At 37.0% G+C, this 22,093-nt stretch overlaps 1 protein-coding gene across 1 annotated transcript in view; it reads right to left on the bottom strand.

Annotated features, from left to right (window-relative positions):
* LOC123877438 (paired box protein Pax-5) overlaps positions 1–22,093 on the bottom strand; it is a 105,588-nt gene that overhangs the window by 54,549 nt on the left and 28,946 nt on the right. The window contains exons 2-3 of the mRNA XM_045924239.1: positions 9,623–10,325; positions 8,150–8,191 (exon numbers count right to left, since the gene is read on the bottom strand). Of these exons, the coding sequence (XP_045780195.1) occupies positions 8,150–8,191; positions 9,623–9,782 (202 nt within the window). The 5' untranslated portion in view covers positions 9,783–10,325. The remainder of the gene's footprint in view (positions 1–8,149; positions 8,192–9,622; positions 10,326–22,093) is intronic.

Here is a 22,093-nt window from a genome sequence, read left to right as displayed (position 1 = left end):
GTTGCACAGTCTGTGGATAATCGCGATCCCAGTATGTCCTAGTGCCTTAAGTATTTCCGCTGAGATTTGGTCAACACCTGGGGCCTTTCGGTTTTTCAAGACCTCGATAGCTTGCTCCACTTCCGACCGCAAGATGGGTGGTTCTGACTGGCTACCGTCCCACTCGTGGAGTGATGTTGATTGAGTGGGTGGTCCCTGGTAAAGAGTTTCGCAGTAAGATCTCCATCTTTCCAAGATTCTATCTAACTCATGTATAGGAATACCATCCTCATCTTCCACTACCCATGCCTTTGGTTTGAATTGCTTGGATAATAGTCGAACCTTTCGGAATAGGTCAGCCGTTTGATATGTCACAGAGTGCGCTTCAATTTCTTGACAAATGCTTTCTAGGAAGATGTTTTTATCCCGACGGCATTCTTTACGGATTTGCTTGCTTAGGGTAGCGTATGTAGTAGTAGGTTCGCCCTGACGAGGATGTTTTCCGGCTAACAGGTCCTTGCGTCTTTGCACAGTTTGCCAGGTTGCATCAGACATCCACATTTTGCGATTTTCAGTACGACTTCTGCGATCTTTTATTATTTTCATTGTAGCGATGACTGGCTTTTTGAATTCTTCCCATATGTTATTTGGGGCTGTTACATTGATGGCATTGCACTCTCGGAGTTTCTCTTCCACGGTGTTGCGAAAAAAATTTATTTCAGCTGGGCTAAGTTGTTTTAGGTGCAGTGGAGCTATTCTCTTTCGTCTTTTGAGTCGCAAGTTCATCCAAGCTACCAGTAGGACATGGTCTGAGCCACAATCAGCACCTGGAAATGTTTTGGCTTTTCGAATGGATGACCTCCAGCGGGTGTTTATTAAGATATAGTCAATTTGGTTTCTGTACCTATCACCTGGAGATTTCCATGTATACAAGCGACGGGGAGGTTGTTGAAAGCAGGTGTTCGCAATGGTTAACTTGTGCTCAATTCCGAAATCGACAAGTTTTTCGCCGCGTTCGTTTTGTTTACCGAGGCCATATCTACCAACGACACTTTTGTTGTGTTGTTCTGGAGTAATATTCCCAACTTTTGCGTTCCAATCCCCAATGATTAGTGTCACTTCTCTGTTTGGTATGGATTTCAACGTGTCTGTTAGGGTTTCATAGAATGACATCAATTCATCCTCTGGAGCTTGTGCCGTTGGCGCATAGATCTGAATAATGTTAAGTGTGCACGGTTTTGTGTTTAGTTTCAGAGAGATGATCCTATCGGAAATGGTGTTGTATCCGAGAACATGTTTATTTAAATGAGGAGGCAGGATGATTGCGACTCCATTTCGGCTTTGGGTGTCGTTCCCTGAAAAGTACATCGTATTACCCGAGGCGGTCTTGAAGTGGCCCGCACCTTGTTGGTGTGTCTCGCATATACCAAGGATTGATAGCTTATGGTGTTGCATTTCCTTTTCTATAATGCTCAATTTACCCGTCTGCAATATTCCACGGACGTTCCACGTTCCGATACGGTGTTCTTTAATGATGGACGTCTTGGGGACTTGGCCGTCAGTAGCATTTTTCCCGTTTTGAATTTAAATCAATCAAAATCCGGTGCGGAATTAATTCTGAAGTGCGCGCGCTTCTGTGTACCTATTTACTTAGTATTATGTTGTGACAAAAAAACGTACCGTGGTGCGCGGCTGAAATCTATAAAACCTACTTTGATTTAGCTCAGAGTTAAGACGGAATTAAAACGAGACAGATTTATACAGACATATAACTCTCTCTCGTTTTAACTCTTTCTTAAATCTGATCAAAGTCTGCTCTTAGATATCAGCTTAAGGGCCTAACGATTTTGATTTTTCTTGTTAACACACCTTTAAACACAATTTACACGGTCATGATGGACTATGGCTTAAATATTTCTCAATCTTAGAAAAAAACCTTGCTCTATAGTGGATCAGCGAGATGATGATAATACTAAAAGCAAAATTTACTAATTTGAGTTCAAGTGCGAGTTGGACTTTGTACTATCAATTCATATATGATATTATGCCATCGTATTTTTGAAATTCTATTTACCCAACTACATCAAAGGAAGGATTACAGATGGACGGACAGACGGATAAACAGCGGAAGAAGTTTTTACAAGTCTACAGTTTCAGTAGTCAATCTGTAAACAAACAGACAATATACGAATTGCTATTAGACATTGACATATTATTCGATACCTTTGATAAGTAGGTACAGTATAATTAATTAGGTACTAAATAAAAAATGGTGATAGCCTAGTGGTTAAATCGTCGGCTACCTAGTCTAAGGGTCTGAGGCTCGGTCCAGTGCACGCATCACCAACTTTTCGTATTAAAAAATTAAACTGTTATCTCTTAACGATGGTACAGAACCCTTCGTGTGCAAATCCGACTCGCACTTGACCGGTTTTTAGGGTTCCGTAATTACAACTGTGGTGCCAAGTACCTAGGTACCTACAATACTTCCTAATTATCTATATAGAATGGTATCTATATCTACTAATTTTTCATCGAAGTTGCTGAATCCATGATAGTGTTTAATCAGCCATTTTAAAATAAGTTTAAATTTCGAATGCGCGGATAGCTGTTAATCGTACCTAATTGGTGAATGAGCTGTCAAAATTTGAACTAAGGCGGTTGTAATGAAGCGGAACCGAGAACAGATGTTTGTCTCTCTCGAACAACTGTTATTTTTTTTTAATAGCTCTGATAGGAAGTGATTTTGACGCTATTGTTTCGATGAATCAGGTAATGATAAAATAATAGGTCGATTGTTTATAATAAACTGTATGATGTACACGACTTCATCCGCGTCAATTTAAATTATTTGTCTTGATGAATAAATCTGTTACTCTCTATTTCTGACTAAAAAGATTACTTACTAATTTTTACACGATTGCCCAAAAACGTAAAGTTTAATGTTTTCAAGATTCATGCAAGAAAGAAAGAAAGAAAGAAGTGGATCCTACCACTGAGTAGGTACTTATCTATAATTTGTAAGCTATAAGAATTGAGCGTTACATATTATTAATATTACAAAAGTTAGTCATCTCCATAAAAAGCAAGCGTAAAAGATACCTAAATTAACGATTTTAGGGTTCCGTACCTCAGACGGAAAAACGGAACCCTTATTTGTTGTCTGTTTGTCCATCTATCGCGTCTGTCAAGAAAACCTTTAGGGTAGGTACTTAGTATACTTACCTAGACTTTCCGTTGACCTAGAATCATGAAATTTGGTAGGAAGGTAGGTACTTAAATAGGTCTTATAGCACAAGTAAAGTATTTATTTTTTCATTCATTTTATTTAAAGGAAAAAATCCAAAAAACGCGAATTTGTGGTTACATCACAAAAAAATATTAAAATGTGTGTTAAAATTCAAAGTAAGATATCTATACCAAGTGGGGTATCATAATATGAAAGGGCTTTACCTACCTGTACATTCTAAAACAGATTTTTATTTATTTTTATGCATAATAGTTTTTGATTTATCGTGCAAAATGGCGGAAAAATTACCCGAGTACGGAACCCTCAGTGCGCGAGTCTGACTCGCACTTGGCCGGTGCCAATTAAAACTTAGTGGATAGTTACCTACAACTATAAGTTGGAACCTATATAAGAGTTGAGCGTTACATATTATTAATATTATAATAGCATCTGCATAAAAAGCAAGCGTAAAGGATAAATTAACGTTTTTCATTAGCTAAGGTCACTGATTCGATGCTCGGTGCGTGACCAAAACGATGACTGGGCGATTGACAGCAGGTTTCGATGTGAGACCTTTACATTTCTTTCTTTTTTGCTCTCTTTTGGATTAATCTTACGTGTTGTTGTAACCGGCAAGAATGAAGATGAATCGACGTCCAAAGTTTCAATGAATTTTGGAGTTCATAAATGAAAGTTAAGTTGTATACATCTTATCTTACTAACATTACTTATACCTAGGGAAAGTTTATGCAAAAGTCAGAAGCTTTTGAAATGTGGGGGGGATATTGCAGAAGAAAGTTGCGAATTTCTTGGGTAGAGCGTGTCAAGATTGCAGCAGTACTACAAAGGCTAAGCAAAGACCTTGGAGTTCTAAAGACCGTACTTTGAAAATTGAAACACGTTTTAATTTTTTTTTAATAATGTAACCACAAATTCGCGGTTTTCAGATTTATTCCTGTACTTGTGCTATAAGGACCTACCTACCTGCCAAATTTCATGATTCTTGGTCAACGAGAAGTACCCTATAGGTTTCTTGACAGACAAGACGGACAGACAGACAGACAGACAGACAACGAAGTGATCCTATAAGGGTTCCGTTTTTCCTTTTGAGGTACGGAACCCTAAAATAAAAGTAAAAAGAAAACAAAGCGTGTGTAGCGTGGAATCGAACAGGTTCCCAAGGAAGTGGCTGCGGTGGCGATATCGGTTACATTGTAGCTTTCAACTAGTTGAGATTATTTTAATACAATTACCCTTATTTTATTACCCTTACACAATTTATTTTATTTAGAGAAAACTAGCCAACGACTTCATATGCGTGGACTAAGTAGGTGTATAAATTTGAAACCCCTATTTACCCCCTTAGGGGTTGAATTTTCAAAAATCGAATGTCTAAAGGTGCCCACGCACTTGAACTGAACTGCAGCTGAACTGCGCGTCGCGGCAGCGCCCCACACGATATTCTCTCCAGCGGCGACGCGCGTACCGCGTAGCGTGTCACTGCCGCGCGTCGCGGCTGAAGAGAATATCGTGCTAGGCGCTGCCGCGACGCGCAGTTCAGCTGCAGTTCAGTTCAAGTGCGTGGGCACCTTAAGTCATAATAGCTAACTGCATTCTAAACAGCCCAATCCGTCCACTAGTAGTTTGAGCTGTGCGATAAATCAGTCAGTCAGTTTTTCCTCGGCTAGTTGATTCGCTAACTCAATGTCTAACACTGAATGATAGCCACCGAGGTTGGTTGGTCCTACATTGCTGCTTCACTGGGTGATATTAAAATATGTTTCGTAGAAAACCTTCAATGCATTAAAAAATGAAATCGGTGGCTATCACTCACTGTTAGACACTGAGTTAGCGAATCACGCTGGTAGTAATTTTATAGAATATTCTGAAAAATTGTAAAATTTTACTTATCAATGCATTCTTTTACTATTGACCCTATATTTAGAAGTCACATGATAAACATGAAAAACCGAGCATTGATTTCTTTTTTTTTTGGAAATTAAACTGCACCAATATGAACTCTTGCTGCAAAGATATAGGGTTGAAAATAGGGTGAATAATAGTAAGTCGCCTTTCGTTTCTCTTGGTTGTGATGCTCACGCGCATCGAAAGCGAAATTTATGAAAAAACCCCGACGTGACCGACCGCTGTGAAGGGTTCCCGAGGTGGCGGCCATCTTGTGACGTCAGGTCAGTAAACTGACCCATCATCCCATCCCAACCCACCCAACCCATCGCCGGCCCACTACTGAGTACATGAGGAGCGCCTCAGAACGAGGCGTGGATTTTCCGAAACCCAGTTAGCTTTCCTTTTATATCTATACTAGCTGATGCCCGCGACTTTGTTCTCGTGGATATAGGTTTTATAAATCCCGTGGGAACTCACTGATTTTCCGGGATAAAAAGTAGCCTATGTATTAATCCAGGGTATTATACCTACCCTATCTCAATTCCAAACTCTGTCCAGCCCGGCTAGCATGGGCAGTAGATAAAAATTATATCCCCGATTATATCCACTGATTTGTATGACATCAGTGGATATTAATCGGGGGATATAATTTTTATCTACTGCCCATGCTAGCCGGGCAGTAGGTTTTGCGTGAAAGAGTAACAATAACATCTTTACATACCTACCAACATACAAACTTTCGCGTTTATAACATTAGTAGGATATGGGTTTAGATCAATGACTTTCTAAGCAAGTCATTGGTTTAGATAATAAAATTATAGATAATTAGATTAGCTATTATTAGGCACATAGTAACAGATATAAGCCTGCCACTAAATAAATGGTGCTTTATGTTTAAAAAAACTTTTCCAAAACTTCACGCGTGTTTTGTGAAGTGGTCTTACGGCCTTACTCGCCCATTCAAGCCGCGTTCCGTAGCCGGCAGCCGTCGCGTCTTGGCGTGAATGGGCGGTTTTTGTGCGCGTACACTTGACTAAATCGCTGTGAAATTACTTGCCCGCCGGCTGCACTTTTGTTTTGTTGGTATGTGGCCGTAGTGGTAGCGGGAACTAATATAGACACTAATATCACACTTCACACTAATATTATAAAGGTGAAAGTTTGTATGTATGTGTGTGTGTGTGTGTATGTTTGTTACTCCTTCACGCAAAAACCTTTTGGCTGAAATTCAGAGTGGAGATAGATAATATCCTGGATTAGCACATAGGCTACTTTTTATCCCGAAAAATCAAAGAGTTCCCACGGGATTTCGAAAAACCTAAATCCACGCGGACGAAGTCGCGGGCGTCAGCTAGTAGACTAATATATCACACTAATATTATAAGGATCAAGATCACTATAGAGGGACGTGACCTAGTTGTGACAACGCATAATCAATTGTGATTATTAAGCAACGTTGACCCAAGTCGATAACTGGATGGGTGACCGACTCGAATTTGGCCTTTTCGCTTCCTCCGTGCCTCGTGTGTGCGTGGAAGTATTCACTCTCTTCAACCCATCGCCGGCCAACTACTGAACACGGGTCTCTTGTCTGAATGAAAAGAATTTAGGATAACATAAAACGACAAAATTGGAGAGGTTGATATCCCTCACAGAATACAATTAGTAAAACGCTGCAACACACACCACACCCCACGTTATATTTGTATATCTATACCTACACATTGTACGTGCCGAGTGATACGGTAGCGAATGATTCATCTCAGTATAATGATCTATAGACACCCGGCGTGCTGTGCGATCACTGTGTGAAAGTATTCACTCTCTTCAACCCATCGCCGGCCAACTACTGAGCACGGGTCTGCTGTCTGAATGAAGAGTTTAGGATATAGCCCACAACGCTTTAAGAACATTATGGGGAACTCTCAGGCACGCAGATTTCCTCATGATAAATATGTATAATGAACCTAAATTTATTAAACAAGTGTAAATTAAATATTTATAACACCCCCGACAAGTGACGGTTACAGTAACTAGAAAAGAGCTGATAACTTTCAAACGGCTGAATCGGTTTTCTTGGATTGTAATTTATAACTAAGAACACTCTCGATTAAGCCAGGTGGCTTGTTATAAGTTTGACGTGTGTATCTGTGTATCTATCTGTGCCATCGTAGCTCCTAAACTAACGAACCGATTTTAATTTAGTTTTTTTTTGTTTGAAAGGTTGATCGAGAGTGTTCGAAGCTATAATCCAAGAAAATCGGTTTAGCCGTTTGAAAGTTATCAGCTCTTTTCTAGTTACAACCTTCACTTGTCGGGGGTGTTATAAATTTTTAATTTACACTTGCTTTATTATGGTTTGATTGTAACAAACAGTTCTAGATACAGCTAGTGAAGGCATAACACTAGTGAAAGTTTATTTCACTAATTAAATGCAGCGATACTTTTGCGTTGCGTAATATTCCAGCCATACAAATCTGCATGATATTGCTTTGCGACCAGAGCTAGGGATAGCACAGACATGGCAGTCGTTACAAAAGTTTATTAAATACGTAATTCAAAGCATACAAACAATAATTGGTATGATATTGGCTTTTTTCACCATAGACTTATAAATAGCATAGACATAGCATTCATATATGTAAGTAATGGCATATAAGTGTTCTATTGGTTATCATCTATACTAATATTATAAAGAGGAAACCTTTGTATTTTTGTATATTTGTATTGAATAGGCTCAAAAACTACTGGACTAATTTCAAAATTTCTTTTACCATTACTTAGAGGGATTCTTCCGAATCCGTATAGGTTAAATACTTTATCCCGGAACACCCGTGCGAAGCCGGGGCGGGTCGCTAGTTAACCATAGACTTAAATATGGCAGTAATAATAAAAGTTTCATGTGTATGTAAAGCATTTTATAAACAGCGTAATATTTTGTTGATGATCTTAGACTTTGTAATAAGTGAAGATATGTCAGTCACTGAAAACCACTTAAAATAAAAATTTAATAAATGGTATGCTTTTACTCACCATCACTTCCCTGGTTACTGTTGTGCCCGTGGTACTGCTCATCTGCAAATTCATACTCTATGTCAGATTAGACACATCTGCTCTCAACAAAACTATTTTTAAAACTAAATTGCTGCCTAAAATTGAACGGTCTATATTTTTTGTACATATAAATATGAATTATTCTGGTAGTTTAATTAAGTTACTTTAATTAAAGCTAGTTTTGTTCTATGAGCATAATATTATACTTTACCGAAAGTTCTAAAAAATTTAGAAGACAAAATTACGAAATTATTATTTTTACGTATATTCTTCCTGCATGAATATTCAAATCTAGTAGGCAGATTTATTTCAAGCAGTTAATTTAATCAAAAATGAATAAATCTCTAATGTGATATAAAGCCTAGATACTTCTAAGTTTTATACAATTGCTTCATTAATTCGACTTAGCTAAATGGTCTTAAATACATTTCAAAGTATTTTTTTAAGACGATATAAAAAAATAAAATACTGATTTAACATAAAATCAACGTAATAATTCTATAAAAACTGTAGCAAATTTTTCTTATCTTAGTACCTATCTACTTATAAGACTCCTTATAATCTTATTAGCGGCTTAAAACTACTGCGATTTCTTAATTAAGTTAATTACGGATTCCAAACCAAATTTCATCTTTTCAAACTTAAAAAATTTCTACTTAACTTTTTAATAACAATATTCATAATTAGTATCTACTAATTCAGTTTTTCTTTCTGCTGTTTTATAATAGTTATTTCTTCAAGAAGATAGCAAAGGTCATTTTTGTTGCGAGTACCTAGTTTGAACCCCGAGCGGGCGAAGGATTCTAATTCTAGTTCCATTATAGAATTCTGAGTGAAGTGAGGGATTCAAAGGCACATGAAACAAAAACTTTGCTATCGTGTAGTTTAGCAAGCAAAAGTCGTTTTTCCTCACTGGTTTTAGACAGCAAACTCGCTTTTTTTGAGCTTGTGAGGTGAAAACTATTATTTAACAACGTTAAATAAAAAGCATAAAATGGCGAAAATCTTTTTTAACAAAAAAACCTGCTATAAACAATTTTAAAGTTTCACGAGGAGATAATATATATAATCAGATTTTATTTCGGCTATTTATGAAAGAGGTTACTTTATTACTTTAAATGGAAAAAAACAGTCAAGTTCGAGTCGGACTTATGCACGAAGAGTTCCGTACTACCACACAAAAAGTAATACTTTTTCTTTGTGATGTGATCCCGTAAAATTTCTTTGATTTTTCGGAACAAAGGGAACAGCATAAACCCATACCCATTTCCGAAATGCAAGCTTTTTCTGTACCCCATCGAAATTATACTTTTACGAGTGGGTGGCGAAAAGGTAGCAGACAGACATAATAGACCCACTTTCTCATATTCTATAATATAGGAAATATGTATAATAAATACGGATGTATAAGTACAGAAAATAAAATAAAAAATCATCAGACCCTAACCTTACCTCCATTCCGATGGTCATTGCTCATGAGCTCTTGGCTCTGAATTGGTGCATGAATAAGGACCTTTTGCTGAGGACTATGAGGATCTAGACCTTCCACTTCCAACAACGGTGCATGGGGTTCGTATCCGTGAACAACTAGAGGTGGTGCATGTAAATCCATTGTTCAATCCCTTTGCATCACAGTAAAAAACTTTATTTTAATTGGCACTTCTAGCACTTTTATCGTTGCATACAGTTCGTTGGTCCACTATTTCAATTGTTTTCTTTGTAAACTTGGTTCTATGGTCCACTATTGAATTGTTATCACTTTTTGTATTTAATTTTTGCCCGACCTATGCCTTTTGAGTTCTGTCGTTATTATGTCAGATCTATTTATTCCAAGCTCTATGTTTCACTATTTTTTATCACTTTTTTTGTATTTTACGTTTGCACGATCTGTGCTTTTGGAGTTCTGTGGTTCACTATATTTTAACCGACGTCCAAAAAAGAGGAGTTTGGCCCGTTTTTTTTGTTCGTCAGACGAATTAGTTTGGAGTTCTACGTTTCACTATAGTTGGCACTTTTAACTAGTCTAGGAGGATTTTGGGAGTATTATTAGTTGAATATTAGTTCAATTTTATAGTTTTTTTTTTCACTAAACTGTCAAATTGACACATCACCGCGGCCTTTTACGGATCTTCGCTCGTAGTTTCAACATCTTTTCCTGTAAAGAAAGAAAAACGAGTTAGTATAATATTACATTATAACAGACAGCGCAATCACTCCCATCATACTAATATTATAAAGGCGAAAGTTTGTGTGTATGCGTGTGTGTATGTTTGTTACTGCTTCACGCAAAAACTACTCGACAGATTTGGCTGAAAGGAATGGAGATAGATAGTATCCTGGATTAGCACATAGGCTACTTTTTATCCCGGAAAATCAAAGAGTTCCCACGGGATTTTGAAAAATCTAAATCCACGCGGGCAAAGTCGCGGGCATCGGCTAGTATTATAAATGCGAAAGTGTTTTAAATGTTCATTGCCCGGCTAGCATGGGCAGTAGATAAAAATTATATCCCCGATTATATCCACTGATGTCATAGAAATCAGTGGATATAATCGGGGGATATAATTTTTATTTACTGCCCATGCTAGCCGGGTTGGTTTGTTGATTTAATGTTTTGTCCTTCAAATGTTCATGTTTTTTTTTTAAATCTTTATTTTAAGAGATTATTCGCTGGGCGAATATGCCTCTTATATAGCTGCAATATAGTGCATTGTACATCAAAATTAATCTAGATTAAAATCTAGCCAGTAATCATCTTATATACTTATATATGAAAGAACATATTTTTGTTATTTTTAGCCATAAAAAAACAACAAAATAAAGACCAAATTATGACCGAGTTACGGCCAAGCTTGTAAAAAATAATAAGTAAGTATATTTAACGGCATTTTCCTTGAAGCATTGATAGTCATTTTAATAGAGCATGAATGAGTCATTTTTATGCACAATAGGTTAAAATGAAACCTAGGCCGGATCTAAGGTTAACTATCAATGTAGATCACCGTTAACCTTTGTCTGTTTCGCTTAAAACATTGATTAAAGTATAGAAAAAGTGTTGATAATAAAGCTAAGTAGAGATATTCTTGGTTAGACTAGAACGAAAACCGGTTAAGGGCGAGTCAGACTCGCTCACCGACGGTTCTGTACGCGGGTATTTTTTCCGACATTTTGCACGATAAATGAAAAACTATTACTTATGCATAAAAATAAATAAAAACCTGTTTTAGAATTTACAGTAACAGGTAAAGCTCATTCATATGATATCCCACTTGGTAGGTATAGTTATCTTGCTTTGATAATTGAAAATACCTACTAATTTTACTGTGTGTTTTACTTATGTACTGTGTTTGCGCCTAGCTTATAGTCCCGAATAAAAGTTTATTTATTTATTTATTTATTTAATTTGTTGTTCATGACTACATTTTAATTTTTTTTTGTGATGTTACCACAAATTCACGGTTTTTGGAATTTTTCCTTTACTTGTTCTATAAGACCACCACCAAAACCTCATCAACCTAGAATCATGAAATTTGGCCACCTGCCAAACATGATTCTAGGTCAACGGGAAGTAACCTAAGTATAGGTTTCTTGACAGACACGACAGACGGACAGACAGACAACAAAGTAATCCTATAAGTGTTCAATTTTTCCTTTCTAGTTACGGAACCCTAGAGACAGTTTTTTACATAATAATTGAAACAAAAAATGATATTTAATCTGGATTTCTTCAAACCAACCAACTATAGTATCTATCCATTGAAAAAAGTTATTTAAATCCTCGGAAGTCAATCCACGTAACCCAACTGACCATCCACAAAAAGGTTAAACCGGCAAGGTTATGTGAACCACCACACAATGACACCCGCCACACACGGGACCGCCTGAGAACGATGCGTCTTGAGATAACTTGCCGGTGACAAATGACAATATTGTGTCTAATGAAGGCATATCCGGTGGTTATGACTAATTAAATATGAAATATTTGCGGATTTTTTAATCACTACCTAGTACCTACCCATATTATAAGCTAGCTGATGCCCGCGACTTCGTTCGCTTGGCTAGGTATTTGTTTTCAAAAATCCCGTTGGAATTCTTTACTTTTCCGGGATAAAAAGTAGCCTATGTGTTAATCCATGGTATAATATACCTTCATTCTAAATTTGAGCCAAATCCGTCCAGTAGTTTTTGCGTGAAAGTGTAACATACATACATACATATACACAAATTTTCGCATTTATAAGATTAGTGTGAAGTGTGATGCGCAAGTGTGTTTGTATGTTGATTTGTTCTTCAATCACGTCGCAATGGAGCAACGCATCGACGTAAGTGTTGCATCAGCGATATAATAATGTTCCACTAGATGGGGCGCTTCATATTAACAACATGTTACCACTTACAACGAACTTACACTCCTGTCAATCTTAATTTAGACGGAGTCCATGGTAGACTATGGCATACCCTTAACATTCTGAGAAGATACTCAGTAGTAGGCCGGCGATGGGTTTATCATAATGGTGTTAACCGTAAAAATCAAGTTTAACTATGTTAAAATTAATTTAATTATTCATTCATCGTATTTTCAATTCTTTTATTTTGTTTATTTGCGCTACGCAAACGCAATAAAAGATACATCGACCTCCTGGATATTGCACTAACCGGAAATAACTCATTAAAAATTAATTAAACTTAGTTTTCATACATAGGTAATAGGTATAATATCAACTTGCAGATTAAGCCACTGGATCTCGACAATTTTGAGCTTATCTAGATAGATATATGTCTAGGTTATATCTATATAATTTAGAGTGTAGACCCTAACTCAGAAGAGATTTAAAGAAATTCTAAAGGAATCCCTGTCGCTGGAAAAAGCTAGTCTCTACTTTTTTTCCAATAAGAATATTAGCCATGCTAATCATGACTAATACTCCCCTTTCCCCTCCAATTAAGCGTAAAGCTTGTGCCAGGAGTGGGCACGACAATTTACACGGGATTAGTTTGGATTTTGTAGTAATGAGCAGTTTAAAAAAAAATTAATTAAAGAAATGGCGTCACGGTTTGATAGAACGTCAAAACTCATAGTCATAACCTAGTAATTAAAGTTAGTCTCAACAAATATAAATTAAAAATTTATAACACCCCGACAAGTGAAGGTTACAGTAACTAGAAAAGAGCTGATAACTTTCAAACGGCTGAACTGATTTTCTTGGATTATAGCTAAGAACACTCTCGATCAAGCTACCCTTCAAACAAAAAAAAACTAAATTAAAATCGGTTCATTAGTTTAGGAGCTACGAAGCCACAGACAGATACACAGATACACACGTCAAACTTATAACACCCCTCTTTATGGGTCGGGGGTTAAAAAGAAATGCCTTCGAACCCATCCCATACATTCGTTCCACTGTGTAGCGCACTTTCACGTATTTCACACGTAGGCGATTCATATCTCATGTATAAATTACTTACAAGTCTGTGTTAACTTGTTGGGCTGGAGCTTTTGAATACATCCCGTTTATATACCTGGGTATATAAAGAAACAATAAATGGGAAGAGAAGAAAGAAAGAAAACTCTACCTATTCATCTTGTTCAGTGGAGTTGCTTTATCTCATCACTAAGTTTAATGATCAGATAGAGCAACTTTGTCCACGTTTTTAACCCCCGACCCAAAAAGAAGGGTGTTTCTGTAAGGTGCTGTGTATCTGTGTATCTGTCTGTGGCATCGTAGCTCCTAAACTAATGAACCGATTTTAATTTAGTTTCTTTTGTTTGAAAGGTGGCTTGATCGAGAGTGTTCTTAGCTATAATCCAAGAAAATCGGTTCAGCCGTTTGAAAGTTATCAGCTCTTTCCTAATTACTGTAACCTTCACTTGTCGGGGGTGTTATAAATTTTTCTTTTACACTTGTATGATATTTTATATTAACCTATATCACTCGGGGATATTATAGCATCTATAAGTAAACAAAATGTTGAAATCGGATGAGTAGGTAGTAGTTTCCGAGATTACCTCCTAAGTACATCTAAAGTTACAAACTTAGCACTTTATAATACTTATTAGAGTAGATAATTTTCCTCAACAGAGCAAACCGGAAATCCGATGGTGCACATCTTTCTTGTTTTTTCAAATCATTTATTTAAATGTCATATCAATGATTTAGATATAAAAAAACAGGCCAAGTGCGAGACAGACTCACGCACCGAGGGTTCCGTACCTACTACAGAAGTAGTTAAATGTTAAGAATAACTTTGCTGATGAACCGCAAAACTAACTTTAAACATATGCTAAATAGAGCGTTCGTTTTATCTTTCTTGTAAAATTTACACAAACCTTTACTGACCATAATTTTTCAATTGGTAAAGTTTGCGGGGAACGATATTTTTTCGATATTTTGCACGATAAATCAAAAACCATTATGCATAAAAATAAATAAAAACCTGTTTTGAAAGTATTAAGTAAAAGCCTTTCATGTAATAGGTACCCCATTTGGTACAGTTATCTTACTTACTATGAAATTTCAATTGCCCGATTTTCCCCCCCTTTTGTAATTAAACTAAAAAATCATACGCTTTAAAAGTTACTGAAATAATCAACAGTGATAGACAAACAGACGGACAGACAGACAGGCGGAGAACTCCCACCATAAGGGTTCCATTTTTACCATTTTAGTACGGAATTCTAAAAGTCATAACGATATAATGACGTGGGAACATCGCTTCACACCTTCACCCATAGAGTAGGATTATATTAGCCTTCACCCATACAAAAAGCGAGTTATAATACTATACCATTATCAGGTTTACCTACATCCCCAATCCTATCATCATGATCATCGCCGGCGCACTACTGAGCACGGGTCTCCTTTCAGAATGAGAAGGGTTTGACAATATCCACCCTGGCCAATTGCGGATTGGCAGACTTCACACACCTTTGAGAACACACAACATTATGAAGAACTCTCAGGCATGCAGGTTTCCTCGCGATGTTTTCCTTCACCGTTAAAACTTTTTAAGCAAGTGATATTTAATTGCCTTAAATCTTGACTATATGATATTAGGTAAGTAGATATGTTTTTAATTTACAACGTGAAATAAATTAAAAAACCGGCCAAGTGCGAGTCGGACTCGCGTACCGAGTGTTCCGTACTACAGCAGAGGTAAAACGGTAAAAAACACTTAACGAAGTGCAAAACTTTGTTTGTAGAGGTGTAATAATTGTTAATATCAAAAAAAAAAACTATGCTTGTTAGACCGTTAGTTTTATTTTTCCTGTAAAATAGAAGTACCTACTTAAACTTTAAATGAACATAATCCAGTTCCAAATTCCATGTCATAATCGATTGTGAAAGTCGAAGAAAGTCGCGCCAAAAAAAAACCGGCCAAGTGCGAGTCAGACTCGCGCACTGAGGGTTCCGTACTCGGGTATTTTTCCAACATTTTGCACGATAAATCAAAAACTATTGTACATAAAAATAAATAAAAATCTGTTTTAGGATGTGCAAGTAAAGCCCTTTCATATGATACCCCACTTGGTATAGTTATCTTATTTTGAAAATTGAAACACATTTTAAATTTTTTTTAATGATGTAACCACAGATTTATTCCTGTGTTTGTGCTATAAGACCTACCTACCTGCTAAATTTCATGATTCTAGGTCAATGGGAAGTACCCTATAGGTTTCTTCACAGACAGACAGACAACAAAGTGATCCTTTAAGAGTTCTGTTTTTACCCTAGGGTATACGGGTACCCTAATAAAACACTTTTTACCATTCTGAAACGTAGCCCGTAGGACTAGGTACCTAACTCTAAAAATTAGTGAATATCTCTAAGCGCGGTTTAAACAATTTAATTATTTATGACTAGGTACGGCCACTACGGCCATGGTTAATGTAAATTGTATTACGAGGCAATAAACCATTGTGATTTTTTCAAAAATAAAATTTTAACGTTATTCATAACATCCTGAACGCAATCAAGATGGCCGATCAAACATGGCGGATTCTCACGTGGACAAAAAACGACGACATTGAACTGTGCAAGCAATTGTTTCGTTAACAACCGAAATGTTAGACAAAGGTATATTTAATTATGGTTCGGGGTGGCTATGAATTAGAGTTAACATAGGGACGTCCTAATTTATTTTAATCATTTATTTTAATCCCCGACCCAAAAAGACGGGTGTTATAAATTTGACGTGTGTATTTGTCTGTGGCATCGTAGCTCCTAAACTAATGAACCGATTTTAATTTAGTTTTTTTTTTGTATGAAAGGTGGCTTGATCGAGTGTTCTTAACTACAATCCAAGAAAATCGGTTCAGCCGTTTGAAAGTTATCAGCTCTTTTCTAGTTACTGTAACCTTCACTGGTCGGGGGTGTTATAAATTTTTCGCTTTTTTTTCAATTGTTCACGTCAAACTTATAACACCCCTCTTTTTGGGTCAGGAGTTATTAACAATATTAATTAGTAGAATATAATGGGCAGTAAATAACGCAGTTAGACTGGTTATAAACATAGTCACCCTATTCACATTTTAATTACTATCCATACTTCTATACTAATATTATAAATATATCATGTGACAGTCAGACAGACAGTCTGTCTGTCTATCTGCTAGCTTTTCACCCATCCACTTAACCTGATTTCAACGTAATTTGATACACAGATAGCGTTCATTGGACGGACATAGGCCACTTTTTATTCCGAAAAATCAAGAAGTTCTTACGAGTCTAATTTTATAATAATTAATTTACACAAGTGCATTCTTATTAACTCAGATCTTATAGATATTTTCGTAGTTCATTTCAGTTCTTGAAAAAAATCCTGTGATAAAAAACCCGGCTGAGTTTGTTGGGGGCGTTTGGAACGATCGTAGCTTTAGTTTTAAGTTAAAGTAATTAATTATCACCACAACGTTATTGTTTGACCATCAGAAAGTGTACAAAAGTACTCAATTTGAGTGAATGACTTTGACTTTGACTTGAGATTGACTTTGACTTGATTTTGAAAGCAACTTGTCCCATTAACATTAAAATCATACTTAACCTAAACATAACTCGTTTTGGCGCGAACCTGTTTATGTGTGACGTCATCTCGCTCCCAAGGACAGATTAAATGGATTTTTTCAGTACGTTTGATTCACTTCAAACCAGTTAAATATATTCAAAAATAAATTAACGAATATAACGCTTACCGGGAAAATGGACTTGTTAAAAACATTTTTAGATACAAACTCAAACTGTAAATAACGATTTTTATAGTAAAACTTTTTTATGATTTAACCTGTGTGAGTTTATATTCTTTATGGTTAAAAAATTAAAAAAAATATTTTAAATACAAACTCAGCAAGACGTAAACTTAACAAGTGTAAATTAAAAATTTATAACACCCCCGACAAGTGAAGGTTACAGTAACTAGAAAAGAGCTAATAACTTACAAACGGCTGAACCGATTTTCTTGGATTATAGCTAATAACACTTTCGATCAAGCCACCTTTCAAACAAAAAAAAACTAAATTAAAATCGGTTCATTAGTTTAGGCGCTACGGTGCCACAGACAGATACACAGATACACTGATACACATGTCAAACTTATAACACCCCTCTTTTTGGGTCGGGGGTTAAAAATTAATTGAATATCGCTTACTTTAACGGTGAAGGAAAACATCGTAAGGAAACCTGCATGCCTGAGAGTTTTCCATTGTAATGTTCTCAAAGGTGTGCTAAAACCCTTCTGAAAGTTGACCCGTGCTCAGTAGTAGGCCGGCGATAGATTGATCATGATAATAAAGATACTAGATAGATACTTATAAGATTTTTAACCCCCGACCCAAAAAGAGGGGTGTTATAAGTTTGACGTGTGTATCTGTGTATCTGTCTGTGGCATTGTAGCTCCTAAATGAAGGAACCGATTTAAATTTAGTTTTTTCTTGTTTGAAAGGTGGTTTGATCGAGAGTGTTCTTAGCTATGATCCAAGAAAATCGGTTCAGCCGTTTGAAAGTTATCAGCTCTTTTCTAGTTACTGTAACCTTCACTTGTCGGGGGTGTTATAAATTTTTAATTTACACTTGTATTAGATTAGATTATACCTAGAATCGTAGATTAAAGGCATTCTATAGTTTTAAAAGTAAACTAAGACCTAATCAAACATTACATTTTGAAAGAAACAGAACTGGGTAGGTACCTACTTACCAACTATTTCGACATTCAAGTTAACCCTCTAATTCTTACTGGAGCATAACGGTAATCCGGTAAAAGTAAAAAAAATGTTAAAAATGAGTAATTTGGTGAACAATAGCAATTTTACGGTAGATTTGACTCCACCCTCTGATGGAACTTGTCGGAAACGCATACATAATGCTGCCTTTTGTAATTCGGAAGTTGACTTTAGTTTGCAAGAATTTGACTGGCTATTGGACTAAGAGCCTGTGAGGGCAAGACCTTCGTCACACTAATATTATAAAGGCGAAAGTTTGTATGTGTGTGTGTGTGTGTGTGTGTGTGTGTGTGTATGTTTGTTACTCCTTCACGCAAAAACTACTGGACGGATTTGGCTGAAATTTGGAATGGAGATAGATAATATCCTGGATTAGCACATAGGCCACTTTTTATCCCGGAAAACCAAAGAGTTCCCACGGGATTTCAAAAAACCTAAATCCACGCGGGCGAAGTCGCGGGCATCGGCTAGTTATTTTATAAAAGCTGAAAGTTTCTATGCGCATTGTCCCCAACACAGGGAGGAACACGGGAGGAACGATCAGCGACTGTGAAATTTGGACCATTTTGGCTTTGGCAGATAGAATTAACAAAGGTGTATGAAATCTTTCGTCAAAGTATAAAGTGTAATTTTTTTCTTCGGAATGGTATTTATTAGAAATCACCATTGCCAGACACTTAGGCCCAATTTCACCAACCTATGTCAAGAATAAAATTAACCACTACATTTACCTACTCTTGGATAACCTATAACAATAAATAATTTATTCATACAGCAATATTCATATTTAGGCATATTCTAGGCAAGCGCGCCCCATCTTAGGCTGCATCATCACTTGCCAGCAGGTCTGAGTGCAGCCAAGCGCTAGTCTAGGTACCTATAAGTTAAAAACATCGACATTTCCCTAAACTGTGACACCCTGCAAATTCCAAAATAAAAAAGAAATTAAAATTCTAAGTTTCCCCCTTTATTTGTGAAAAATTCCCATAGCCGAAATGGTAATCGTTTCATATTACCCCATTAACATGTCAAATTGGAGTTAACCCTCGCATGCCGATGGTCAAACGGGCCCCATAAAGTAAAAGCTCATTGCGTGACTGACAATTGCTCGCGTCAGTTGAGGGTTATTTGATTAAATGCGCATATTAAATTTTGATTTCCGTTCAACAAGTGGGAAAATTTATCACTGATAAAGTAAATTACTTAAACATTTGGCTATAAACTATAGACTATACCTAAGTATTTAATTTCATTCTGAGAAGATCTGTAGGAGAACCAGATTAACCGACATAGCACAACGGGTTGTGAAGCCAAAGTGACAATAAGCAGGGCACATAGAAAAACATGACAAACAAGATGATAGAATTAGCGCCCTCGCACGAGAAAGCGTAACCTTGTAACCCTTCAGTGAGTTTAAAACTTGGCTGCATGAACTAATACTGAAAGCGCATTCCCAATTATGGGCAAACACAACTGACTGACACACAGGCAAGCCAAAGGGGCTTTCACTAACATAGATCAACGACAAACTAACAAACTACTCCGCCTGGATAGAGATAAACTTAGAGAAGGTGGTACGACTCATAATCAGGAATAGCCCACTAAACAAAGCCTTTTCGTTATAGCGCCTGCATGGAGGTCGATGAAACACCGATGCACGTGCTCCTGAAGTGCACGGGTGTGGCAGAACAACGAGAGCGCCATTAAGGATCCCCAACCTAACTTCATGAGGCCCTCGACTTCTGGAGCGAGCTTGGATGGTTAGAGTGAAGACTACGGCGGGGAGGAGCAACGCACGCTCAACATCCCAAAGAGAAGAAAGAAAAGAAAAAGTCTATCGGTGTTTCCACACACCGACAGACAGAGACTCCCTGCGACTGATGCGTTTGATATTGCCAATCATTTAGTGAGAAGTCCCCGTGGACGTCTAAGCTAGTGTTATATAATGAAGCTAAACTGCATAGATCTAGTTCAAGTCCTAATGTCAAGATCACGGAGCGTAAATGTAACCCACTAACCGATCCCACGGTGTGCCGTGGGAAGCCCCACACAATGCCGGCGTTATGTCATATACTATGTAAGCGCGAAAGGAAAAATTGACTTTCGTTCGTTGCCATGCCGATTATAACATTATATTACATTATAACATTATAACTTAGGTATATGTGGAATACTAGCCGATGCCCGCGACTTCGCCCGCGTGGATTTAGATTTTTTGAAATCCCGTAGGAACTCTTTGATTTTCCGGGATAAAAAGTAGCTTATGTGCTAATCCAGGATATTATCTATCTCCATTCCAAATTTCAGCCAAATTCGTCCAGTAGTTTTTGCGTGAAGGAGTAACAAACATACACACATACACACACACACACACACACACACACACACACACACATACAAACTTTCGCCTTTATAATATTAGTGTGATACCAAACCCCTTTCAAAATATTGCCTCCTTAAGGGTTGAATTTTCAAAATCCTTTCTTAGCGTATGCCCACGTCAAAATCTGCATCTATCTGCATGCCACAGTCAGATCTCTCTAGATATATCAGTCTGTCGGTCAGTCATCTTTTCCTTTTTATATTTAGAAGACTATACTTAGCTGCAGATTGTGCGATTGGCAGATTCATACACCATTGAAAACATTATGTACAATTTTCAGTCATTCAGCTTTCCTCAATGACGTTCGCTAGTGCAGTCGCGCTGTCTGCGCGTATTTGTTGAAATATTACCTACTAAAGGATGCCCGCGACTTCGTCCGCTTAGATTTAGATTTTTATAGATCCCGTGAGAACTGTTTGATTTTCCGGGATAAAAGTTGCCTATTTCGAATACAGGGATGCAAGCTACTTCGGTACCAAACACACAAATCGGTTAAGTGGAGGGGTCTTTAGGAATCCCGCGGGAACTCTGTGATTTTCCGGGATAAAAAGTAGCCTATGTCCGTCCTCGGGATATAAGCTAACCCTGTACCTTTCGTCAGAATAGGTTACACTGTTGGGCCGTGAAAATGTAGCAGACTGACAGACAGACAGACAGATAGACAGACAGACAGACACACGTTCGCATTTATAATATTAGTATGGATAAGATATTATAATTACCAATGTTATACTTTGCAACAACGCCCTGACTGGGCTTCATGTTGTAATATTATATATTTTTATGATGTAAGACATGAATGCAAATAAAGAAAGAATAAGAACGTATAGATTCACGTCATGGATGCTTCCACACCACATCCCGCATTCTACATTCATGACGCGCTGGTGTGGCCGTAGCATTAGGTATTTTATCAGATGTCAATAAAATCAATATTTAAACCTACCTACTAAGTAGTTATCATTAAGGTCTTTCACCTCTGATGATAATAATTGATCAATTAGAATACAATGATGGGAAAAAACAATAATTTAAGGAAACAATTGTATAGACAGTGATGTACAGACTGTGTGTGCGTTAGTTTGTATAGATGCTTTGATACTAAACATGGGCATTATTGCTACTTTTAAATCATTTTCATTTTGGTAAGTAATTTTAGGGTTCCGTACTTCAAAAGGAAAAAAGGAACCCTTATAGGATCACTTTGTTATCTGTCTGTCTGTCCGTCGTGTCCGTCAAGAAAATCTATAGGATACTTCCCGTTGATCTAGAATCGTGTTTGGCGGGTAGGTAGGTCTTATAGCACAAGTAAAGGAAAAAATCCGAA

This window comes from Maniola jurtina, chromosome 23 (assembly GCF_905333055.1).
Source record: "Maniola jurtina chromosome 23, ilManJurt1.1, whole genome shotgun sequence".
Classification (NCBI taxonomy): Eukaryota; Metazoa; Arthropoda; class Insecta; order Lepidoptera; family Nymphalidae; genus Maniola; species Maniola jurtina.
Note: the sequence above shows the minus strand (reverse complement) of the source record. Positions and strands in the feature narration are given on the sequence as shown.